Genomic DNA, 22,747 nt, shown 5'->3' with positions numbered 1-22,747 from the left:
GCGGGCAGGGGCGGGACGAGCAGGCGCCGCGGCGGGAAGGAGGAGGAGGAGGAGGAGGAGGCGGCTCCGCGCCGCCCTCGCGCCCCGGCCGGGAGCTGCTCGCTCCGAGCGCGCCCGAGGCCGGCGCCCCGCGGCCTCCCCGCGCGCAGCGTCTCGTGCCGCTTGCGAGCGCTTTGCCCGGCCATCCGGCCTCTGAACGGCGCTTGCTGGAGATGTCGTCACCAAGGGGAAGAAGAAACGTCATTCGGACACTGTGTTCCAGAGGGGGAAATAAATGTTTAAAGCAGGAGGGAGTCCGGAACGTGCAGCAATATGTTTTGATCATACCAGGGCGTTTGGCGCTTCTGTTGTGCCTTTCATGCAATGGACTTTAAGTATCTTACAAGTTAGTGTTTTCGTTTCTCCGTTCTGATGAAAAAGGTTTTCTTCTCATTTTTATGCCCAAGCAAGGTGATTTAGTGAGATTGCGCTCAAATTGTAAAACCAGACAAAATCAGCGCTCATCATGGATCAAGTCGCTCCTCTCCCTGTTTGTGCCTTCTTTAGACCCATATAGCCTCTATGTGGACATTCCCAAACAGGGACACGGTGCAAAAATTAGTGCTTGGAAAACACAAGTCACCCCCGTGATGACACGGTGGAAACTCTGAAGTGCACAGGAGCACGAGCACGGGATAGACAAACAGACGGCGTCATTAAATGCATTGAGGTGTAGGGGGTTGTGTTTGCATCTAACACACTTGCTGCGGTGCTAAGGACTGAGATTTGTCCCAGTTAGCCCGCTGTCCAAATTTAACCAGGAATGTATTTTTCGTTTAAATACTTCGGCAGAGCTGGTCTCCGAGGCATCAGGTTGGCAGGTAAAACGCCTGGTTCCTCGTCACTGACGCTGGTTCCCCTGGAGAGGGAGAAACCAAGAACAGAACAGGAGGAAGCGGGAACACACAAATGCTTATTTAGCCCATATCCCACTGTTAAAAAGAGAAAGATTTGAGACATGGAGCGAGACAAAGAGAAAGTGGATTCAAGACACGGAGCAAGGAAAGGAGAAAGTGATCTTCAGCTGCTTATCTGCAGCGGTAGCAGCCGGGGTGATAAAACACCAGGAGGTCACACAGTGATCACACCTCAGGTCTGCAGGTGCTGTGACAGTGCTGGAGAGGCTGGTTGGGGTCAGCCGTGAGGAGAATGAGGAAGAACTTGCTGGTTGTGAGGGTGGCAGAGCCCTGGAACAGGCTGCCCAGGGAAGCTATGGAGTCTCCTTCTCTGGAGATCTTCCAAACCCGCCTGGATGCCGCCCTGTGCCCCGTGCTCTGGGTGTCCCTGCTGGAGCAGGAAGTTGGACTGAATGATCTCCCTTCCAGCCTGACCTCCTTTGTCACTGATTCTGTCATCTCTCTCCAACGAGTGGGTTGGGGTAGTCTCCTACCTCTATCAGTAAAGCTATATCAAGAAAAAGATGCTTTTTTTTTTTTTCTTTAGTGTAGAAACAAGATCATATTTTAGCTTTTGTTGGGTAAGGAACATCAGATCTGAACACAGACTGGTTGGCAACCTAGTTAACCCTCTCCCACGAGGAGGGGCAAGAAGTGGGATTTTGTGTGAGACTGAAGGCTAATGGAAACAAGCTATAAGTCTCCTGTAGCTAATATTAAAATGTCCTCAAACTTCCCAGTACTGGAGGTTTTAAGAGATATTTTAACTAGAAATATCACTCACTAGAGAGATACTTTAACTCAGAAAGTGAAACCAAGAGAAATCTCCATCCGCAACTGCAAGGAAGGATTAAAGGAACCCCAAAGTAGTGGTGGCTCAGATGCCTGGTATCATCACAGACTTAACAATTCTATGAATAAACAAGGTAAAGCCCAAAACACTGACAGAAATATGACGTATTTTAGAGGGAAATTTCACAGGGCTAAAAACAGTGAGAAACCGACACACATACTTGTGGAAATTATAACTGTTTTTTAAGAAAGTTTCTTGGGCTCCCCAAAAAAGAGAATGGACTGCACTGGGTAAGAAAATTACAGTCTTGACTGGAGAAATGAAAAGAATGCTAATAAGCTAACTATAGAATGCATATAAATTGTATTTAAAGTATAAATTATACTACTTTGCAGTAATTAGTATAAATTGGAATGTATATAAACCTATTATAATAATATGACTATTGTGATGGTGAATTATTTATAATAGCAATATTATTTGTAAAGAACAAGAAATACATATAAGTAATTGTCATTATAGATTATTACAAATGATAGGTGTGAAAGTTGTAAAGAACTCAACACAAGATCTGCAGCCAGCAATGTAAAGAGTGGTACAGATTCTAAGGGTTTTTAACATCTATTTGAAAGAAACAAAAAATCCTAACTATCCCGTAGATCTAGTCTTAAGTCTTAAGAATATTTGACTTGTCAATTGCAATGCAAAAGAAACACAGATGTTCAGTGAATTCATCTTTTCTTTTTTTGGGGGAAAAAATAAAAGCAGATAATAGTATTGTGTTCCAGGATGGCAATGAAATACTTCCCAGTACGATAGGAACTTCAGAACGCACAATGCTAGCAGCTGAACTTAAACAATTTTAAATTAGCAGGTCTGGATAACTTGCATCCTTCAACTTGCAGCCTTGTTTTTTTCAATCAGTTAACCTTGAAATGCTGCCAAAGTTTCAGAAAACTGAAAGACCACTCGTGTGCTGGGTTGTATTGTTTTGGTTTCATTTGTAAAGTTAAACAAAACAGCCTAGCCTTATAATATATATAATTTATATAAGCCATATATATATATTTAGTATTTATATAAGGCTGTGATCCTTATACTAATCCTAATCAAAAGCTGATAGTAATGTCATCAATGCTAGTTGACACAGGTGGATGGAAATTGTAACTTAGAAAAGTTTGCAAGTTTGGTGGATAAAGGTGGCAATGTTATAAAGAAATAATAGTTACATTTCTGTAGGTTATTTGACTTGGTAACTCATGACATTTCAGCTAAGGACATTTTTGCAAGATTAACACAGCATGGATTAAAGCATTAAATGTTGACCAGCTGGTCTCAGAATGTGATTTTAACAGGGCGTCTTTGTACAGGAGTTATTTACCCAAGGATTTAAGCATGGAGCAGCTTTAGCAATTTCCGAGCTTTATCAGTGATATAAAAGAAAACGTGTCATCACTGCTCTAGCTTCCAGGTAACACCCTAATGAGAGGAGTGCAAGTACTAAGACAGGGCACTGCTACCGAGCAGACCCCAAACTAAACATATTTTGATGTAGTCCACACAAAATGATGTATGTAGGAGCAGGAATGCAGGCCCTGCAGGTCTCTCCTTCCTTTAAGGCTTGTGGGGATCAGATCCAGCTGGTCAGCTAAGCACGAGGTCCCACTGCCGCCAGGGTTGAGCAGAGAAAGGTGTCCCTTCGCTTTCTCCAGGCTTTGGCCACTATCCCGCCCAAAACTCTTGTGACCAAGCACAGGAAACATGAGCTGGATCAAACCGGTATGATACAACCTTGCAGGAGAATGAGAGAGTAGCTACCAAGGGTTCGCTATCAAAATGAGGATGTTATCGAGTGAAATTCGTTTGTATCTCTGCAGAAATAATCAACCACACACAGAGAGCAGGATGGGCAGGGGCACAGAAAAGCCTTGGGAAATTGCAGGTGTCCTGCAGGGCCGGCTGACGCAGGCCGGGCCCTCAAACTTTACATCGTGCTGCTGGTTAATATCCCCGCTGTGATCCAAGCTCGTGGTTTTAAACGGCGCTTAGGAGCAGTCCAGGGGACATCTGCTGGTAGATCAGGCTGCAGCACAACTAGCTCCTGCAATTCCTACAGGGAACCTTCCCCAAAGTGCCCCATTTTCACTTCTTGGAGATGTTCAAAGCGGCCTGGACACAGTCCTGGGCCACGTGCTCTAGGCGACCCTGCATGAGCAGCAGTGACAAGGCCTAGATGCTGAAGCTAAAGAAACTCCGACTGTGTATCCTCCACACATTTTTACAACAGATAAATGTCTTTGTCAAATTATTCCAAAAACTGTGGTGGGATTTCTCAGGAAAAAAAAAAACAAAAACAAAAAAACCCCTCTCTTGTCGCTCCCAAAAGAGGGGCCCCTACTTCAAACACTAATTAAGTGAAGGGAAGTCCTAGAGTGGATGTTAGGCAAGAGGTCAAGCTCTGTGGTCACAACAGTTTCTTCTGGCCTTGTAGCCTATAAATAGGTATAGCCACTACGGAAAAGAAGTGATTAGCTTTATCTTGGGCTTTCCCAAAATACTGTGGAAAAAACAATAGGAATGTAGAAAGATCAGGAATGGTCACTTTGCAGCAATTATGCCTAGTTCTGTATTTCTACTGAAGAGACCAAAGCATTTTGTGATCTGATTCCAAAACACCTCTGAAGCTCTTCCTTCTTGCTACCAGAGCACAGCCAAACCTAACATACCTATTTTCAAGGCTGCTAACAAGTTAACATTTCATAATTATAGCAAAGGTTGGGTTTGAAGTCCGTGGGCGTTTTGCTGTTCTCATTTATTGGGTGGATCAAACCACAGTATCTTTGCAAAGGAAGGACCTACCTCAAATTGTCCGTTGGATTTTAAGTGAAACTTAGGGGATTTAAGCCACACAGAGTCTGGAAAGAGCACGCATTTCTCGTGGAGGGAGGAAGCGTGCAAATTTGTTATATTTAGGCAACATTTGAGAAGAATTCTACCTAATAAAGTGGATCATTAAATAGCCACAGTATAAACCAACAACAGACAAGAACAATTATTCTGTATGTGTGTTGCCTCAATAGACCTTCCAGATATTCTGTTTGCCACAGGAATAGTCAGTGGAATAAGAAAATACTTCATACAGCGTGTATCCTCCTACAACCTTTTTTTTTTTTCATGAGAGAAAAAAAAAACATGCCAACTACTTCTGTCTTTAATTTTCTGGGAGCAGAATCAAGGGAATGCATGATTCATGGGAGGCAGAAGCACCGATTTCTTGGTCTGTTGACTTTAAAAATATATAAACACCAAAAGAGCATTCAAGTGAAATCACTGGAATAGTTTTGCCACCCAAAGGACTCCCCACTCCACCAAATACAAAGGTATTTCAAATAGAACAGAACTATGCACAATGTCTGAGTACTTGAGCCCTTACACCAAAAACTTGAATAAATCTTGAATTCTGGACCATAAAGAAAAATGACTCCACAGCCTGCTGGCCAGGACAGCTACCTGGGCGGTATACTTGGATACTTGGCCTTCTGCTCAAAAAAAATGTTTAAGTATTTCCTTAAAAGAGGAGCACTGCCAACAGACATGCCTGGAGTATCCCATGAGTGTATTTAGAGCTCATTTGTGGGAGAACAAAAAAGAAATCCTCCCAAAACTTTAGTTTCCCACACTGTGCTCGAGTGCCCTGCACACTGAAAATTAGCATCAAGTGGGAACTGCTACGACAGGAGAAGTGCCATAAATGTCAAGTTTGTGGATCTAGCTCAGAAAAACACCCAATTCCTCCCAAATAAAACACCGCGATTTCAAATCAACCCCACAGATAATTCTGAACCAGCTGTTCCTGCCGGCTAAGGGTGTCTTTGAAAGGGCTGTCCAGGGCCCCATGGAAGCCTCCCAGACTCCTGGAAGCAGGAAACTTCTCCTGTTGGCAACAGCTACTGCTGGCTCCTGCTTGGTCTTTATGCTAAATTCAGTGATAACATTGCCACAGATGTTACATCAAGATGATACAGGGTCGGGCCTTCAGATAACCATAAAAGCTCCATGGGAAGAACTGCGCATCGAGGGCCAGCAGTGCCTAGTAAAGAGGCACCTCCAAAGATCTTCAAATTCACATTAAAAACAAAGTCACACCCCACAAATAAATATGGTTCACATTAGATCCACGCCTCTATAGGCTAAATATAATGTAATTATTACTGGAAACAAAGGCAAAGGAGAAGCGGAAGAGATGTACGGATTCCTGAGCAACACTCTTCCTGCCTGAGGTATGAAAGGGCCTATGTTCTCAAATGAGAAACAATCCCCATTTCAGGCTGTTCCACAAAGAAAAAGCACTTTTTTGAACATATCTTTGTTTCAAACCCCTGTTACAAGGTGTTCACCTACAGACAGTCCTGAAAAAGTGAAGTATCTTGATTCTGACTTTTGATGGGTCGAGGCTACTAAGCAAAAAACCCAAAACATTCTAATTACACTTAATTCTACTTTTTTTTTCCCCCCACTTTTAAATCAAATCTCTCTGGTTCTCTTTGGGTACAAGATGGGACAATGAGTATATGCTTTAAAATACTGCCACGTGGAACCACAAGACTTTGATATGTAGCTTTAAAGCTGCCCAAAACATTGCAGAAGAAAAAAAACACACACAACACAGTCTACTTAAGAAAATCTTTTAACTTTTATTACTTTCTGGGGATTGTTTTCTCAGACATTTAAGTTTTAAGCCAGCTATGCCATTTTGCCTATAGATTTCTCTCCTACAGAAAAAAAAAGGTAAATTTCTGGAGTGAAAAGCTCGGGCAGGTACCACCGCCCTACAAACCCTCCCTCATGAACCAAGATGGTGGAGGCTTTTGGCCGGGTTTCCCGCCTGGATTGGTGCCAGAGGTGCCCTCTTGTGGAGAGGCTCCACCCTGGAAATCACCCGCTCCTCTCAACGGGTCACGTTTTACCAGTCCAGGGTACCTGCTGTCACCCACCGGCTTTCCTCTTCCTGCATTTCTTTCTCTTCGTCCCCTCCTTGGATGAACGATGCTGGAGACCCTCGAACAGATCTCCCTTATGGGCTGTGGGAACGGTGAAGGAGCTGTCCATAAGTTTCCTGAAGAGACCGTGATGACTACTGAGGTATGGACTATGGGTGTGTGGAACCAGTTCCTTCAGCCAGGCTAAATTCAGCAGTTTTAGCACTATTCCCCTTTCACATAGCAGGGGAAAACTGCCCTAAAGAAAGCACTGCATAAAATTCTGCTAGTGACAAAGAAAAGGGGCAAAATGGGAGTCCAACAAAACGAGCAAAATTTCTGCACCCTGCTCACTACTGGCATTTTCTTAACCTTTGTCTCAGCTACAGCAACACTGAAATAGTCCTGAAGATGTTTTCAGGCAGTTAAAAAAAAAAATTTCCTTCTTGTAACATCCTTTTGACTGTTGCTACATCCATATGTTATATACATGCTGTCCTTTCCCATACTTTGAAAGAATATTGTTATTTATTAAAACTGGTCATTTCAAAATGCTGAAAATATGAGTGTCACGGATCATAAACACCCACTTAGCACTATTGCCGTGACCTCAGATCTTCAAGGAACACAGCAACTCCACTGGAGTTATGAAAGCTGAGCCTATCAAACTGCATTGGGTCTGAACCCAGGATAAGGAAAACCAAACAGTATGATACCTCACGACTAGTAAATGTAGGGGAGTGGTGTTTTTCTTCTCTTCAATACTTTAGTATTAGCCTTCCGGCACATGAGATACATGCAAATTAACTGGCTCTCCAAAACACACAGGGTTGATGGGACTATCAAATGATCTTTCATTAGAAGTACAAGATTAAAAAACAAGTATATTAAAGCAGTGAGTGTGGCAGATAGAGTGACCGAGGACTTCTGCACTCTGCAAGACATGAAGAGGCTGCAGAATATGCAGCCTAAGTGCAACTCAATGAAACAGGAAGAGAGATGACAAAGAGAGGGCAGGGAGGAAATCTGCACGGACTGCTTCTCCTTGAGCTATGGGTGTGAGACATGACAAAGTAAACATGGTGTTTTCCAGATTCAGAGCACAGGTTAGTATCTCCTTCATCAGGTTCTGTCTAACTCAAAGTATGAACAATCCTCGTCCAAAAATTCAAGATGCTCTCTTAGAAACCCGTTCACAGGGAGGAGTTACTCTACACTGCTTTGTCCCCTACACCTCGGTGCACACTGAAGTCACATTTCTTATCGCTGCGGATGCATCTGTCTGCTTTGTTGCTCTAGACATAAATAAACCGCAACGGGAGTAAGCAGCAACCTACGTTCCGGGTGCTCATTTTCAGGGCAGACTACAGGGATATTCTTTCCACTTTCACTTGTGTGCAGTCTTCACCTCACTTCTCTTGAAGCAAGAAATTACAGGGAACATCATATAAAAATATGTATGAGCTAGCCAGTTTAAGACAGTAACATAATTCTTAGTGATTCCTATTTCTTCTCCGTTCCACCTAAGACCATTCAGCATTCGAAATACCTGAGAATTGCAAAACATTACAATGTTCATCACTGTTGCAGTTGATTAACAAAGTAAAATTAGTAAAATCAGTTGTTGGAGAGGCTCCCCACTCTGCTCTCGTGCTGCACTGTCACATTAAAGATGTCCACAAACTACATTAGCTCTGTGTCATAAATAAATTTGGGTAGAATCTCAAGCCTTCCACCGAATCATCTCTGCAAAGATGCCCCATCTTCTCAGCTAGCAGCAGCCTGCAGAAAGGAAAAGATTTATCTTATTACTTGGGGACAACACGGTAATTGAAGATCTATTAAACAGTACAATTATTACTTACCTTTCTTTGGCTAAGAGAACGGACATCCCCACAAGCTTAGCAAACTCATCAGCTGTGAGAGAACCCTTTTCAGATACCTACCAAAAAGAACAAAGACACAAATAAACAAAGTGTGGCATGAAAATAACAATGAGGTTGTTCTCTCAGATCCTGAATATCAGTTCTTTAGTTTGTTAACACAGCTGTCGCTGTGAACTGACAAAGTGGTAGCAAAACACTTGTGAAGGAAACTGGTTTGCTTGCATTTTAGAAAAATTACAAGTAATTATAAGCAACTTCTCTCAAAAATACCTTTTAAGTATGCTGGGAAACCTTCCAAGTATACAAATGGGATACAGAAAAGAGTTAAATCTGTAAAAACATAACATATGTTCTTTGCATTTTTTTAGACGATATCTCAGGAGAAATGAATGGAAAAATTAAAATAGCTCACAGTCAGCAGAGTACTGTTGCAATCAGTATTTACACAGCCCCACTGCACTAAATGATTCTGTAAACAATGAAGCTTGAAAGAGGAAACAAAAGGCAGCAGGGCAGGAGGGGTCATCGATTTAGAAAATTTCAGTGATCTCAGAGGGAGGTGGAGAATTTGAGTTAGTTTAAAATATCCCACTGCCTGTAATCATTTCAGAAACCTTAGTACTCCACCCTAATTACTGCATACTAGTGGGATCAGCAAAAGACACCGTCGCATGCAGACAAGGCCACAGACAGGTTCCCTCTCAGACTCAAAACTTTGGTCCTGTTGTCTCCAACACACTGGTTTCCACATGCAAACATGAAGCCTCCTCACGGTGGTAGGACATCTACATGCTTGGAATATTAGCTATTATATATAGTCACTGAAATTCCACGTGAGCATATGCTTTGTTACTCTACAAGTAATAATTCTGCTCTTTCTCCATTGCTTCAGATTTAAGCAGACTTTCAAATCCAGACGTAGCTGCCGTTTCCTGCTTCCCACATAACTGCCTTGGGAGGGGTTTACTTTGTGTCATTCCCAACAATCTCTGCTTAGTCGTTTCCGTTGTACAGACTATTAGATTAAATTAGTCCTAACTTAAGATTGTATAAAGCTAAATAACTGAATGTGAGTACTGCAACCAGCAGCACAAACTAACACGGCATAGGGGTTATTACTTATGAATTTCCTTCCCAATCCATGGCTCTCACCAGGAGGGACTGCAGGTTCCTTTGACATCCATGGCATTTCCTGTCCTCACCAGCCGTTCAAAGCCACATCACTGCCCTGCCTGAAGCCCTGTGACTTCCTTTCATTTTTCCTCCAAGGTTCAAGTTACTGTACATTTAACACTAAATATATGGCTGATTTTGGCCACAGTTCTGATCTCATCTTCCTTTTCCCTTATGCGCTAACCCTCCTCACTCAAAGCTGCTCCCTTATGTTTTACTATGAAGTCCAAGCAGGATATTATGAAAATAGGAAAAAAAGAAAAAAAAGACAAATTCTGGATGGACGGAATCAGCCTTTAGGCAGCTTACTGAAAAACAAAAACTAACATCCTGTTGAAAAGCACATAGGAAAATGTGTCAAATAATGGCAGAGCAGTACTCTGAAGAATCAACAGGTAGGTAAGACCAACAAGTTCTATCCCGCTGAGCAATCTGTAGTACTTTTTGGGGGGATTAATCTAGCTTCTCTCTACAGCAGTACTCCCCAACAGAGGGCTCTTGAAAGCAGTAAACTCAGTACAGTGTTTCACACAGTGTCCTATTATCATATGGAATCAACCCAAGCCAAACTGCCTGTATCAACATTTAAGGGTTACTTTCACTACTTTCCACCACACTGTGTAAACGGTTTGAAGTCCATTTTTGTTAAATTAAGTGCCTAATACCATGCTATCAAATTTACCCCACAGTGCAAAAGTTCTGAAGGAAAGTTGAGGGAGGCTTGAAAAGAGATGAAAAACTCATTTACTCCTTAAGGAGAAAGCCACGACGAAGATGACTGCCTGAGCAGCACTCCGACAAATGCTATTTAAGTACAATATATTACTCTTTGAAGATTTTGTGAAATATATTGTATTTTAAAACCTCAAAAGGAAATCCATTGCCACATATTTTTACACCTAATGTGTTTAAATTTCTCCAGCATGGTCAGAACATTGAAGGAAATGAATGTTCACATACCGTCTCTAAAGCAGAAGCTACCATTTCCTCTTCATTGTGAGACTGGAGTTCAATCACCATCACACCACTGTCGAATATCCGAAGTCTAAAATCAAAAGAGAGATTCAAAGTAACTAAAACCTCTGTGCACATCATTTAAGTACGCATTTTTAATATGCACATACATATAAATGTATTGTTAAAGAAAAAAAACAAGATGAACTTAAAAGTATCTTCAAAATCTAAAGAGAACGAAAGGACCAGGGCAGAGGCCTAGGCTTACACAGACACCTACCCCAGTCTGAAAAACAAGCTCTAGCAATAGCTGGGTGAAAGAAAACAGCAGCTTACATTTGCCACATCTTTAGCTTAGTGTTTCATGAAAGCAGTACTCTCTGCTTGGGAATAGGCACAATTTCTCATTCTAACTATGGACGGCTGATTTTTAAAGGAAGCTCTGTGAAACTAGTTCTGTGGGATGGTACATCCGTGGACAGGAAAAGTCCAAGGATTTTGTCTTCTGCACCTTTCTTCTGTTCAGCTGCTTTATATTCTTTGAAAAGATCGCCAAGTCACTAAGTTATTCATCTTAATATTTCTGTTTTAGCTTTAAACTTCCACAGGAATTGACAGAGCAGAAAAGATAACTGTAGCAATGAGGTATGTAAATGAGATCTGTAAAGTGAAAAAAGTTTTTGTACCCTGAAAAGAAAGCTAAAACCTTGCATTTTTGAAATTAATGGCATTACATGTCTAAACAGGCAAGAGGCATGCAAATAGCTTGATTTATTATTACTAAGTTATAAGCCAAAATCTTTTTAAACACATCTAAGTTTGGGTCTCCAGAGTGTCTGCATCAGAGCTGGTCACCTCAAACTCCTTTAAAATTGTATGCAGACCTGGTTTATGTCAACGATTTGGTTCATCTTAGTTTAAAACATCTGGTCAGATGAAGCCTTAGGCATTGACCTTAGATGCAGACTACTACAATTCACATAGGAGAAGTGTAGCAAGAGGATTCTCTCTCCCTTTGTGAAAGTTCTTTAGTATCCGAAATGGAACAAATGCTTCCTTAGTTGGCCAAAATACCATAAAGAAGAACTTAGTAAAGGGTACGAAATGCTAAAAAACATCAGGAATAGTTCCAGCTGAAAGCTCTCAATCAAAAGAATTCATGCCTAAATTTTAAATATCAAACTTAGAGGAAAATGTATAGGAAGCAAAAAGAATGCTGTCTTCCTAGTAGACAAAATGAAACATGGTTATAGGTTTGTATTTTAGTGGAGAGTGGATGTTCTTGCGAGGAACAGATTTCTAAATTTCTTTTTAGACTTTATTTCTAAAATCTACTGCATGTAACACATCGAGTCATCCAAGCACTGTAGCCTGGCCTGTGAGTGCCATGATACAGAAAAGCATCAGCACCTCAGATCTCTCACCTCAGGGGTAGTTTCAGTGACTCCAACATCTTGCAAGCATTTACTAAATCTTCTGGTGACAGCAACTATGAAAATAATCACAGTTATTCACAATTTACATACGAAGCATACATTATTCTACAAAAACAAGCATTTGTTATAACTGCAGCCATAGGATGCACCAGATTAAATAAGTCTCTTCATTTCTTTCATTATATCCTCCAGTCTGCTCTCTTGGCTGTTACACTCTTTGTTTTCTTAGCATATTTTCTACAATACTTCGTGTCATGTCTACAGAGAGAATTGCCGTATTTTGGCAACAACTTTTCATCATTCTCTACTATTTTCTGTCCTTTCAGTTTTCTTTCTAGATAAGCATGGATTTTTTTATCCTTTATACAAAAGGTTTTCGCATCTCTGTTACAATGACAAAAGCAGTATGTATTATGACAAGCTATGGAGGAATGTAAACATTATGTGGAAGACAAAGAAGGGGAAAAGGAGAAAATTCCAAATTTTAATAAAAGAATGATTTCTTTGTGCTATTAGGGCTGAGGGAGGAAATGGCAGAGATTACTCTCATGCTTCCTCTTTAATTAGCTTATCAATTAGCTTATCAAGCAAGTACATTTTGAAAATATTGGAGACTATCAGCTTCTCACCTCTAATCCTCGTGCCCTATTTACCAGGCAGTAGACCTCAGTAAGAGACATGATCCCTCCCCGCTCCTGTGTAAGCACAAGACTGGTAAGAGAAACAGTATTAAACTTGTCATCACAGTATCTCACTTGCAATGACCTGATGAACAGGTAAAATAGAGGAGTTAAATTATGGGCTTTAATGCAAAAACCTACCCAGATAACACCAAGCCTTCCTAGCATTAGAGGAAAGCTACTGGATGGTATCTTTCTCTAATAATTTCAAAATGCAAAACTCTGATTCTATATCCAAAGACTGAATTGTTTTATGCTAAAGTAAAGAATAAATTATAGAAACAACAAATTTCTATACTTTGGTAGCTGGGACCTGTGATGCCATTATATTCTAAAGAAATTTTTGTGCTTAATATTTAAAAGTTCTAATTCAAAAAGAGACTATTTATTCTTAAGAGGCAAAAAAAAAAGAATCATAAAAGTTGAATATGAACTGCATTGCTAAATCTGAGATTTAAGGAAAGACGCAGTACTACAGCCAAAACACATTTATATCAAAATTGAGCAACACACAAAAAAATGCTTATTTAGGTGCTTTACCTCTAATGGAGCCTGCAGAATTCCAGCCAGTTGCTTTGCCAGTTGCATATGGTAATGTGTCCCAGATCCATATGTTTCCCTGGTAACTGGATTAGCTATTCCCATACTCAGCAGATAGGATTTGAACTTAACAGTCTAAAAACAAACAAACAAACAAACAAACGTGTCTTTGTTTTTAAGAGGTCAAAATAATAAAAGGTAACATGTTTAACTAAAACATGTTTACTTTAACTAAAAGTAAAGCAGAAAAATAGAAACAACCATTCCGAAGTGTTCTTTACTGACAGGAAATATGTTAGAGAGCTTTTTGCTTTGCTCTGCACAGAAATGTTCCTGTTGACTCTAAAAACAAAGTTCATTTACCTCATCCTCAGTGATGTCACCTTGTTTTTCTTTAATTTTATTAGCTATTGACTTGGATAACTCCACCATTTCCTTAGCCTATCAAGAAAGACAAATGTGTAAGTCAACTTTCAGCTTAACAGAGACAGTGTGCTCCAAAGTGAGGAAAGTCCCCCAAGGGGGTGCCATACCTTGTCCATTAGTTTACTAAGGTCCTCGAAAGCCTGCAAGGAGAAGCAGATGTTGCAGTTAAATGCAGTGCCATCATTTGGGATCACAGACACAGCCAACTGCCTCTGTCCAGTACCAGGGTCTTCCTAAGAGCTCCTTTCTCTTTACAGGAGTGCATTGCAATTTATAATTTTACAAGAATGGCTTATACATGAATAACCAGTTTTATACACAAAAATTAGACAAGCCAGGAACACCAAAGAATGAAGCATCTGATAATTGCACATGTTTCTAGTATGCAAACATCAGATCAATATCATTTACAAAGTTTACATAACAGGAAAGAAATAATGAGATATTAAGACCCTGAATACATTATTTCCACCAACTTTTTATGCTCTCCTAAAATATGGGGGAGGGTTTCTTGGTGAGGCCATCAGGTCTCCCTCATTGAGCCTGCCCTCTCTGAGGGTCATCTACTGCTTCCTGGCAGCAAGAAGGCAAGGGAAGGGTGCCTCCTGACAGGGCAGTTTTACTTTATTCATTGCTGAATTGGCGAGACTGTGGTTAATTTAAAATGAGCAAGGACAAGGGCATCTGCTTTTAGATAATATGATCAACTGAAAAGACAAAAAGCCTGGAAATGAGTGGCAACGTCTTTTCATCTAAATCTCTCATATGTTGGTACTATTGATGCTACCACCACAAGGAAGAAAAAAAAAGTTAAAATTTAGAATGAAATAAGGTCCAAGAGCTTCATTATTAGATCTGCTAAAGCAAGGGAAAAAATAATTTGCACAAAATATTGTATTTCTATTCTATTGCAAGTGAGTTAACAAATCTATTAAAGTGATTAAAAAGCAGCTCTCATTTCTCTTAAACTTCACAAAACAAATTCAACCCTCTCCCCAGCTTCCCAAACCCATTACAAGATGCCTAAGTGGACTGTCAATCTTTCTGAATAACCTTTTTTTTTTTTTTTTTTGGCATGAGAAAAATTCCAGAGCCTTCCCAGGTAAAGCTGGAGAGCAGCACCCAGTCCTCTCCATATCCACAAATAAAGGTAGTTCAGTTAGAATAATGCTTCTGGCCCCAGGTAGCTCAGGATACCCTGGCTAATCCTATAGCAGTAACAGTACTGCCCCTTATACAGTTTAACAGCCTCCTAGCTGATTCCAACTAATCCACCATTAGAAATTCACATTTTAACCTATTTCCAGCAGCAAGACTAATTGTATCCACCTATACTTAGGCACTTGACTTAGAAGCTTATCAGTCCAGGGCTCTGCGTGCAAAGAACAGCAAAAGATGTGGGCACAGAGTTTACTTCTCATCCACATTCCCCCCTAATGGTGCCAGTGTCTCTGCACAGGCTGGAGAAGTTTCTGCTGACTTGACTTCAAAAGCCTGGCACTTGGGCATGGATGCAAAATTAAGTGGGACAAAGCTGGATCCACATGAGGAAGGGAAAATATACCACTTCTTAAAAATGACCTGCCAAAATCAGAACCAAAGCTTTTCTTTTAAAACATTTGTCTTTACTTCCTAATCTGCCGTATTTCCTAATTTACAATAGATTCCCCAATCTCCGGTGTAAATCAACGTGCTTCTACTGTACTTTCATATTGTATCAACAAACACACATTTTCTATGGAGGCTTTACCCACCTTATTTCTAACCTTAACAGCACAGAGGAAAACATGATTCCGAAAGGAACCCTTGATGGAGCCACAGAAACAGGGTGCTTCGTGTGACTCCTCCTCCCTGCCGGACTCACCAGGGCAGGCTGGAAACAAAGGGACCCGCACACACCTACCAGGAACTTCCTCCCATAAACAAAGGGCTCTTATCAGCGCTGAACAGCACATGCAGGAAGCCTTTGCCTGGAAGCCAGGGCACTGTTTTTTTTTAAAAATTAAGTCATTTATAACATTCAAAGCTGAGGGAAGGCAGGATTGCACTAGTCCCAGGTTTCCTCTGTTCATACGACAGGCAGAAATGGGTTTCTTTCACTCTCTAACGGAATTACTACAGAAAAAATAAGCAGACAATACCTTTTGAGCTGTGACTACAATACACATGTAACTACAATACCTCTTAAACTACACATGCAGAACTTCATTCATTATATTCTTAATAAAGAGAAAAAAAAGTTTAAGCCTAGCAGACCTAGCAGTAACTGGACAGCTGTCTAAAAAACTGCCATAAATATCTTGTAAATTAGAAGGGCAAATACCTTTTTTATCGTGGTGTTCTGAATCCCATAAAGCTCTACCCTAAGAATTGATCCATTGTGGTTAATTTGTGACTAGATTGTCTGATACTAATCTCTTACCACAACAGAAACTGACAATTTTTGAGGGTATCACAGCTATCACCCAGATAAATCCAACAGATACAGAGAAAGTAGATAAAGAAGGAACTTTACATGTCCTGAAAAAGCTAAAAGTTAAACAAATAAATAACTGCAAATCAGACATCCATAAGCATCCATAATTCATAGTCTCAGTGTCAGCAATGAATAATTTCAGCTGCCCCAAAAGAAAGTGAGAATGAATGTAAATAGCTCAGGCAGGTGGTTGCCTTGAAACTTGAACAGTTATTTACCTCGGAAATGTTTTTGTCAGTCTCTTTTCTTTTTTCCTCTAACTTCCTTTCGATGCCTACAATTCCTACAGCCCTTATTCTTCCTGCCTGCAAAAGAAAATAATGTAAGGAATCAACATAGGAAATGTTAAATTTTCTCATGTGCCTCACTATGAAAAAGCTTGTAGTGGAAAACAGAAAAAAAATGGTATCATGCACACAATAAGTCTTTTTTTTTTTTAAGCTTTTTTTAAAATCAGTGTCAAACAGTAAAAACATAAATGCAACGCAAGTATGAATTTGCTGTAACATACACAGATAACCTAATTAATATATTGAAGCTATTAATATAATTATGCTTGCTCTAGAGTAAGCATTCCAGCCCACCTCAACTAACATCTTGTGAGTGGATGTGAATAGTTACATTAGAGAGCACTGGCAACGCCTGAACGTATCTGAACACAAACACCGGAGCAAATTTAGCCTGAAAAAGCAAAGTTAGAGCAACACAGAGCTACACCTAATTAGTAACACAGTGCTACAGCCTAATCCACCTTGTGATAAGCGTGGAGGTACCTAAGTCTGCGATGGAGAATTTTGGTCTGCAGCTGCACGTGTTTTAGAAAGGCTGGTACCTAAGTGGAATTGGTGCCATCCTCAATTCTCTTCCTAAAAGCCTGGCACTGGTGGCAGTGAATTATGGTAACTTAAGAATGAGAACAGGAGGTAACGCATCTTCGTGCGGGGTATCGGCTTTCCCCTCAGTCCATCACATGCAAGGGTGTCTACAAGGACTGTATTTATGATGGAGAACATACATGATTTGCCACTGAGACAGCTTTAAAGCTTCCTAGTTCAGAGGAAAGTGCCACAAAGATACATGCAAACAATAACCACATCTTACCCAGAATGTATAACCTGTATTATGGAATATAACCTATATAATCTATATAGAAAGAAGCATGCAGGTAGATTAAAGGAAGTAAAATCTACAAGTCTGTAGATAAGGTTAAAGGAGGGAAAACCTACAAGTATGCAGAATGATTAAAGGAGGCAGTCTAAGATACAACAAAAGACTCTTTACATTGAGGTATACACTGAAGTATACACTGAAGAGAGACACATACAGGTTCCAAATATGTCATATATTGGACTTCCAGACACAGAAAAAAAGAGAAAAAAATCACTGGAAGACCAAAAAATCTTACATCTCAGGTCTATAGTGCTGAACAAAATCACAGACCAACACACACACACATATATACCCACACAAGCACAACTACATAAAGAATTGAGCTCATTTGTATTTCATTCAAGCCTGAAAACACTCAAGGAAGAGAGATCACTCATTCTATATACAGTGAAAACTGCAGTTTCTGCAATAACTAATTTATGCCAGTGTAGAAATGGGCAAAGTAAAGCTGACTTCCTGTATGTCCCTACCAGGCTGGTTAAAGAGGTGACGCGGTATCTGGAGAGGCACAAAGTGGAAACAAGAGATTGAACATTCAGCACTTCAGCTAATCAAAGTGACACGGGACATAAGGGAGAATGTCCGGAGCTCTGTACCCACCTGGGGGCTCTTGTTAACCTGCATGGTCTGAGCAGCAGGCAGGTTCTCCCATCTCCTCTGTGTGATTTCTTCTGATAATCTCCTATAGAACTGCAAATGTTAAAAAGAGACAATAGAGATACTGGGAGTTGTGCAGAGTATCTCCAGGTATTATTAATGTCTTGGTGACAGATAAAGAAAATTTATTAACCAAGAAAGCACAGTAAGACCGATGCTTTCACGGTGTAACTTTCACTTACATCTTCAAAAATACCTTAGACAAGCCAAATCTGCTACTAGTTAAGCTTGCATTAATACTCCTATAATACACTTTTTTTCTTCCAGACATTCAAAGTCTTCCAAGAATACCAAAGTTAAAAATGTCCAGGTTTAGTTATTGCTCAAAGATAGGCTTTTACAGGGTAAGAAAACTGATCAATGCAATTACTATTGATCTGTTAACTCAACAGTGTAAAGACAACCAGAGTAGATGACACACTCTTAGCTGCTTTATGGTAATACTAAAAGCTAGCATTGACTAATAAGCTAGTAATAAGTATATTCCACTGAACAACATCCCGAAAAGTCAGTTCCACACTCACAGGAAAGTATTCTGAAGCAATGAACCAAAGATCTGGAGTAGTCGGTATGTTGGGCAACCAATAAGCAGAGTGCATGGTACACAGCTCACCTCAATCTGCCCATGTTCTTTGAAAGAAAGTTTGATGTAGGAATATTTACTGCTTTGGAATGGACCGGGCTCTTTGTTTGAAGAAGCAGGATGAAGATGAACGACTATTTTGGCACTAAAATAAATACAAGGAAGGAAAAGAAGAGACTTTGTAAAAATATTGTTTTAGGAATCAGATAAAGTCAATCATTTAATTAAAATATCCATTAACTTTATTCACATATGGATTACAATACATTAAAACTGCTTTACATTTGTGCATAACGTTAAGTATTTTGTCTCAATTTTAAAACATATAAAATGACTGTAACCTCTGAAACAGCAGTATCTCACAGCTTTAAAAAGTATACATTATCAACTCTTAAGAAATAAATTTAATATATTTTAACATTTTAAGCAACAATTTATGAAAATGTTAGCTGAGCTACAAACTAATTGTCAGTCAGCGCAGTTGTTTTGGCTTTCAACTTACAATAACTACTGCCAAAATACATTATCTTTGTCACAGGAAAAGAAAAAGTCTCAATATTATGTTTAACCTATTCCACTTGTAAATGTCACTAGTGAACAGTGTACGTGAACTTGTCCAAAACTAACATTCAAAGGTAACGTGCATGGACACAGCAGTCTAAAATGACACCTACCAGAAAAACAAGTCTTCAGACAATATTATTTTAGCACTATAACAGACCACTATCACAGCATGACTCCAGGTCCATCATTTCTATTTCATTTTTACAGACTTTTTGTTTCCAGGGGTCTTTTAGTTAGTTGACTTCTCCAGCACCAGTGAATTCTCTGCTGGACACCTCCAGGATATTACTGTATTCTACCAACCTGACCATAGGCTGCAAGCAGATTTGCCCAGTTAAATTCCTTCTATTTTTCTGCGAATTATTTATTTATTTATTCATTTTGCACACTTAATCATAATGATTTATCTAGGTGAGTGGAAACACTTCAGTTCTTTCTAACCTTGGCTGCCGTATCCAAGCTAAAAATTCATCAGATGGTCACAGAGAGTTATTTAATCAATGAAAATCAAATGCAAAGGGCCATCTAGAGCATGTTTTTTAGTACTTATAATATGGTTTAACAAATCAAATCAAATCCAACACACAATTTCTGTTGTGACTCTCCTATGAGTTTGATTGTTTTATCTTTAGATGATATCAGACTTCTGTGGCCATTGACTAGGAAATCTGGATTACATGCTGAACTTAACCATAAGTTAATGTGTAATCTTGGTTACATCGCCTCATTTGTATGCCTAAATTATGCAGCTGAGAAAGTCAGAAGTATCACTTTTACCTTTTGCCTATCCCAGCTGCCTGCTCTTCAATGAAGACAATCTGAGACAGAGGAATAGCAATGCAGCATTCCTAGAAAAAAAAAAAACAATGCAAACACAAGAGAAATTAAAACAATTTTCCTTAAGATTCTGTTACACCAAATGTTTTCTTTTTTCAAAGACAACACTGATTTTTACATGTGCTGCCAGAGGTACTCTGCATAAGGTACTCTGGTAACAGTGGAAATAATTTATAAGAGAGAAGTTGAAACACAACATTTAACACAATCTTGAAGCTGAGCTTCAGAACAAACGAAAGATCTTTACGTCACCGTGTCAGTTTTAGAACCTCCCACATGAGATTCATAAAGAATGTAGATGCTTTAGGATCTACGTTCAAAATTTAGACCCCAAATTTTCCAGACTCCTGCAGTATATCCCTGTCAGTGCACAATGTTTGCAGGTCCTTAAAATTTTGCCACTCGCATTACTTGGGGAGCTAAAAATCATACCCCAAGACCCCCAATCTTGTCAGTGCGAGTAACTAACAAGTTAGATTATTCTGTGAGTGGTGATACACTGATTAGGAACTCCTTCATCTATGTCAACACCAAGGGCTTGATCCAGCAGTTGATGCATTTTGACACACATTTACAGTACTCCTTTAGGAGCAGGGATGTGATATTTCCCGGGAAATGACTTTTGGTGTGGAGGCACTTCAGCTATCCTTGTGGAAATGCAATCCAGTTGAGAAAATTCAGAATTTGTCATCTGCACAGGCTCTGTGTGAACTTTGGCTTCCATAGCCACATTTTCTTAAAGGTTGTGTCCAAAATAAGCATGATCCAGCCTGGTTCGGGGGACTTTCCTTCCATTACAGCTTTAAAATGTCGTGTCAATCTACATACACGGCTTCTTAAACTTTCAACAACATCCTGACTGCATGCATGAAGTTTGGAGAAAGAAGCTACCAAATTGTGTGTCGTAGAAAGGGAAATTCTATATATCCATCTATCTCTCCTCATCTCAACATCATCATTTTATTAAAGCAGATTTGGGTCACAGAACGTGCCTTGTACATAATTTTATTTCCACTATGAGTCGAGAAATGGACTACGTTTGTACACAAAAATGAAAGAAAAATATCCTCCCTATATATTTTTTTTCACTGTAAGCTGCTCATTGTTTATCATAGTATGAAATTACAAAATCTAAAATTGAATAACACGGGAGAAAGGCACACTTACGTGGTTCTTCTGATCTCTCCAGATTAGTCTGTGTGTGCTGAGCAGTAAGACCCCACTATCAAACCTCCCCTAAATGTGAAAAATAGAAACAATTAACAACAAATGTAACCAGTACACTGTATAAATATTGATTCTGGAAACATTACACCTTACCACAGCACAGCAGTTTCAGTAAGCCAGTATTTTGAGAACACTGTTTTTGTCAGCTAAATGAAGTTTATGAAACAGTAGAGAAATCTACAAAAGGATTAGATATATTTATAAACTTCCTTTTCAACTGCATAACCTTTCCCCCAGGAAAATATGAAGGATCCTCTCCTCCATGCCAAGGTAAACTTTAAATACTTTAAAATATTATATTTAAGATGGGCTATTGGCTTTATTTGCAGAAAACAAAAGTGAGTTATACAAAAAAAACTGAGAATTGTGAAATCTTCTAACCTATCAATCAGGAACGTTTTTCTACCCGTTTTATTGCGGAGAAGTTTTTCATTTGAAACCAATCGCTATTTGGAAAGCCTGTGTTAGCAAATCCCTTCCTCACTTGCAAAACCGCGGTGAGTTTTTAAAGCTTTTTATAGGACTACGGAACTACTCCGGTGCAGAAAAGGGAGGGCTGGCCCATCAGGGAAAAGCGGCAATCAGTGGGAATGCTCGGAGAGATGGGGAGGAAGGGCACGGAGGAAGGGAAGGGGCAGGGCCCGACCGGGCGGCGGGCAGGGCGCTTCCCCGGGGCCGCGCGAGGCGCGTCCCGCTGGTGCCCACACCCCGCGGCCTCCCCTGCTCCCACGGACCCGGAATCTCCTTCCAGGGATCTCCCGGGGAGCGGGACCCTGCCAGGCCCGGGGGCAGAGCCGACCGGGGCGCCTCCCGGCGCGACGCTGCCCCAAGGCCGCCCCACGACCCCCACGTGCCCGCGACCCCCACGGCCGGGCCCGACGCCGAGCAGGGTCCCCGCACGCAGGCGGCAGCGCTGCTCGCAGCCCCGCGTCACTCCGCACACGAGGCCCCTCTCCCCCCTGCCCAAGCCCCGCACCGGGGGCACACCCCACGCCCCACACAGGCCCCACGGCGCCCTCCCGCCCGCGCCGCCGCTCACAGCGCGCAGCCCGGGCCCTGTCCCCGCCGCCCGCCGGCGGATCCCCCCGGCGCTGCCGCCGCGCCGCGAGCGCCGCCACCTTCTCCTCGCCGTCGTAGACGCGCACGCCGCGCTGCTGGATCACCAGCGTCTCCTCCAGCTCCAGCAGCCCGCTGCTCCACACGAACCTGTCCATGGCGGCCGCCGCGCAGGCCGCGCCCGCCCGCGCGGCGCCATCTAGCGGCGCCCTCACGGCCCGCCGCCATCTTGCGGCTCAGCAGGCGCGGAGCAGTCACGGCGGCGCCGCGCGGAAATAACCCCAAACACGCCCTGATTCCTGCGGGTTTTAACTTTTCCCGTGTATTTCCGTTCGCCCCGGCAGGCGGCCGGGCGGCAGCTCGGTGGCTTCTCCA

At 41.1% G+C, this 22,747-nt stretch overlaps 1 protein-coding gene across 1 annotated transcript; it reads right to left on the bottom strand.

Annotated features, from left to right (window-relative positions):
* Positions 1-6,858: 6,858 nt before the first annotated feature.
* On the bottom strand, positions 6,859-22,530 carry VPS36 (vacuolar protein sorting 36 homolog). Its single transcript, XM_026053317.1, has 14 exons — positions 22,435-22,530; positions 21,257-21,325; positions 20,030-20,100; positions 18,719-18,833; positions 18,049-18,138; positions 16,497-16,583; positions 13,910-13,942; positions 13,740-13,817; positions 13,377-13,511; positions 12,786-12,851; positions 12,145-12,209; positions 10,727-10,811; positions 8,573-8,649; positions 6,859-8,489 (listed from the first exon to the last, which is right to left on the bottom strand). The coding sequence occupies exons 1-14, from the start codon at positions 22,528-22,530 to the stop codon at positions 8,396-8,398; spliced, it is 1,161 nt and encodes a 386-aa protein (XP_025909102.1). The 3' UTR covers positions 6,859-8,395.
* Between the last annotated feature and the right edge of the window lie 217 nt (positions 22,531-22,747).

Source organism: Nothoprocta perdicaria, unplaced genomic scaffold (genome assembly GCF_003342845.1).
Source record: "Nothoprocta perdicaria isolate Ctin4 unplaced genomic scaffold, notPer1 scaffold_98, whole genome shotgun sequence".
Classification (NCBI taxonomy): domain Eukaryota; kingdom Metazoa; phylum Chordata; class Aves; order Tinamiformes; family Tinamidae; genus Nothoprocta; species Nothoprocta perdicaria.
This window is presented reverse-complemented; position numbering and strand designations above follow the sequence as displayed.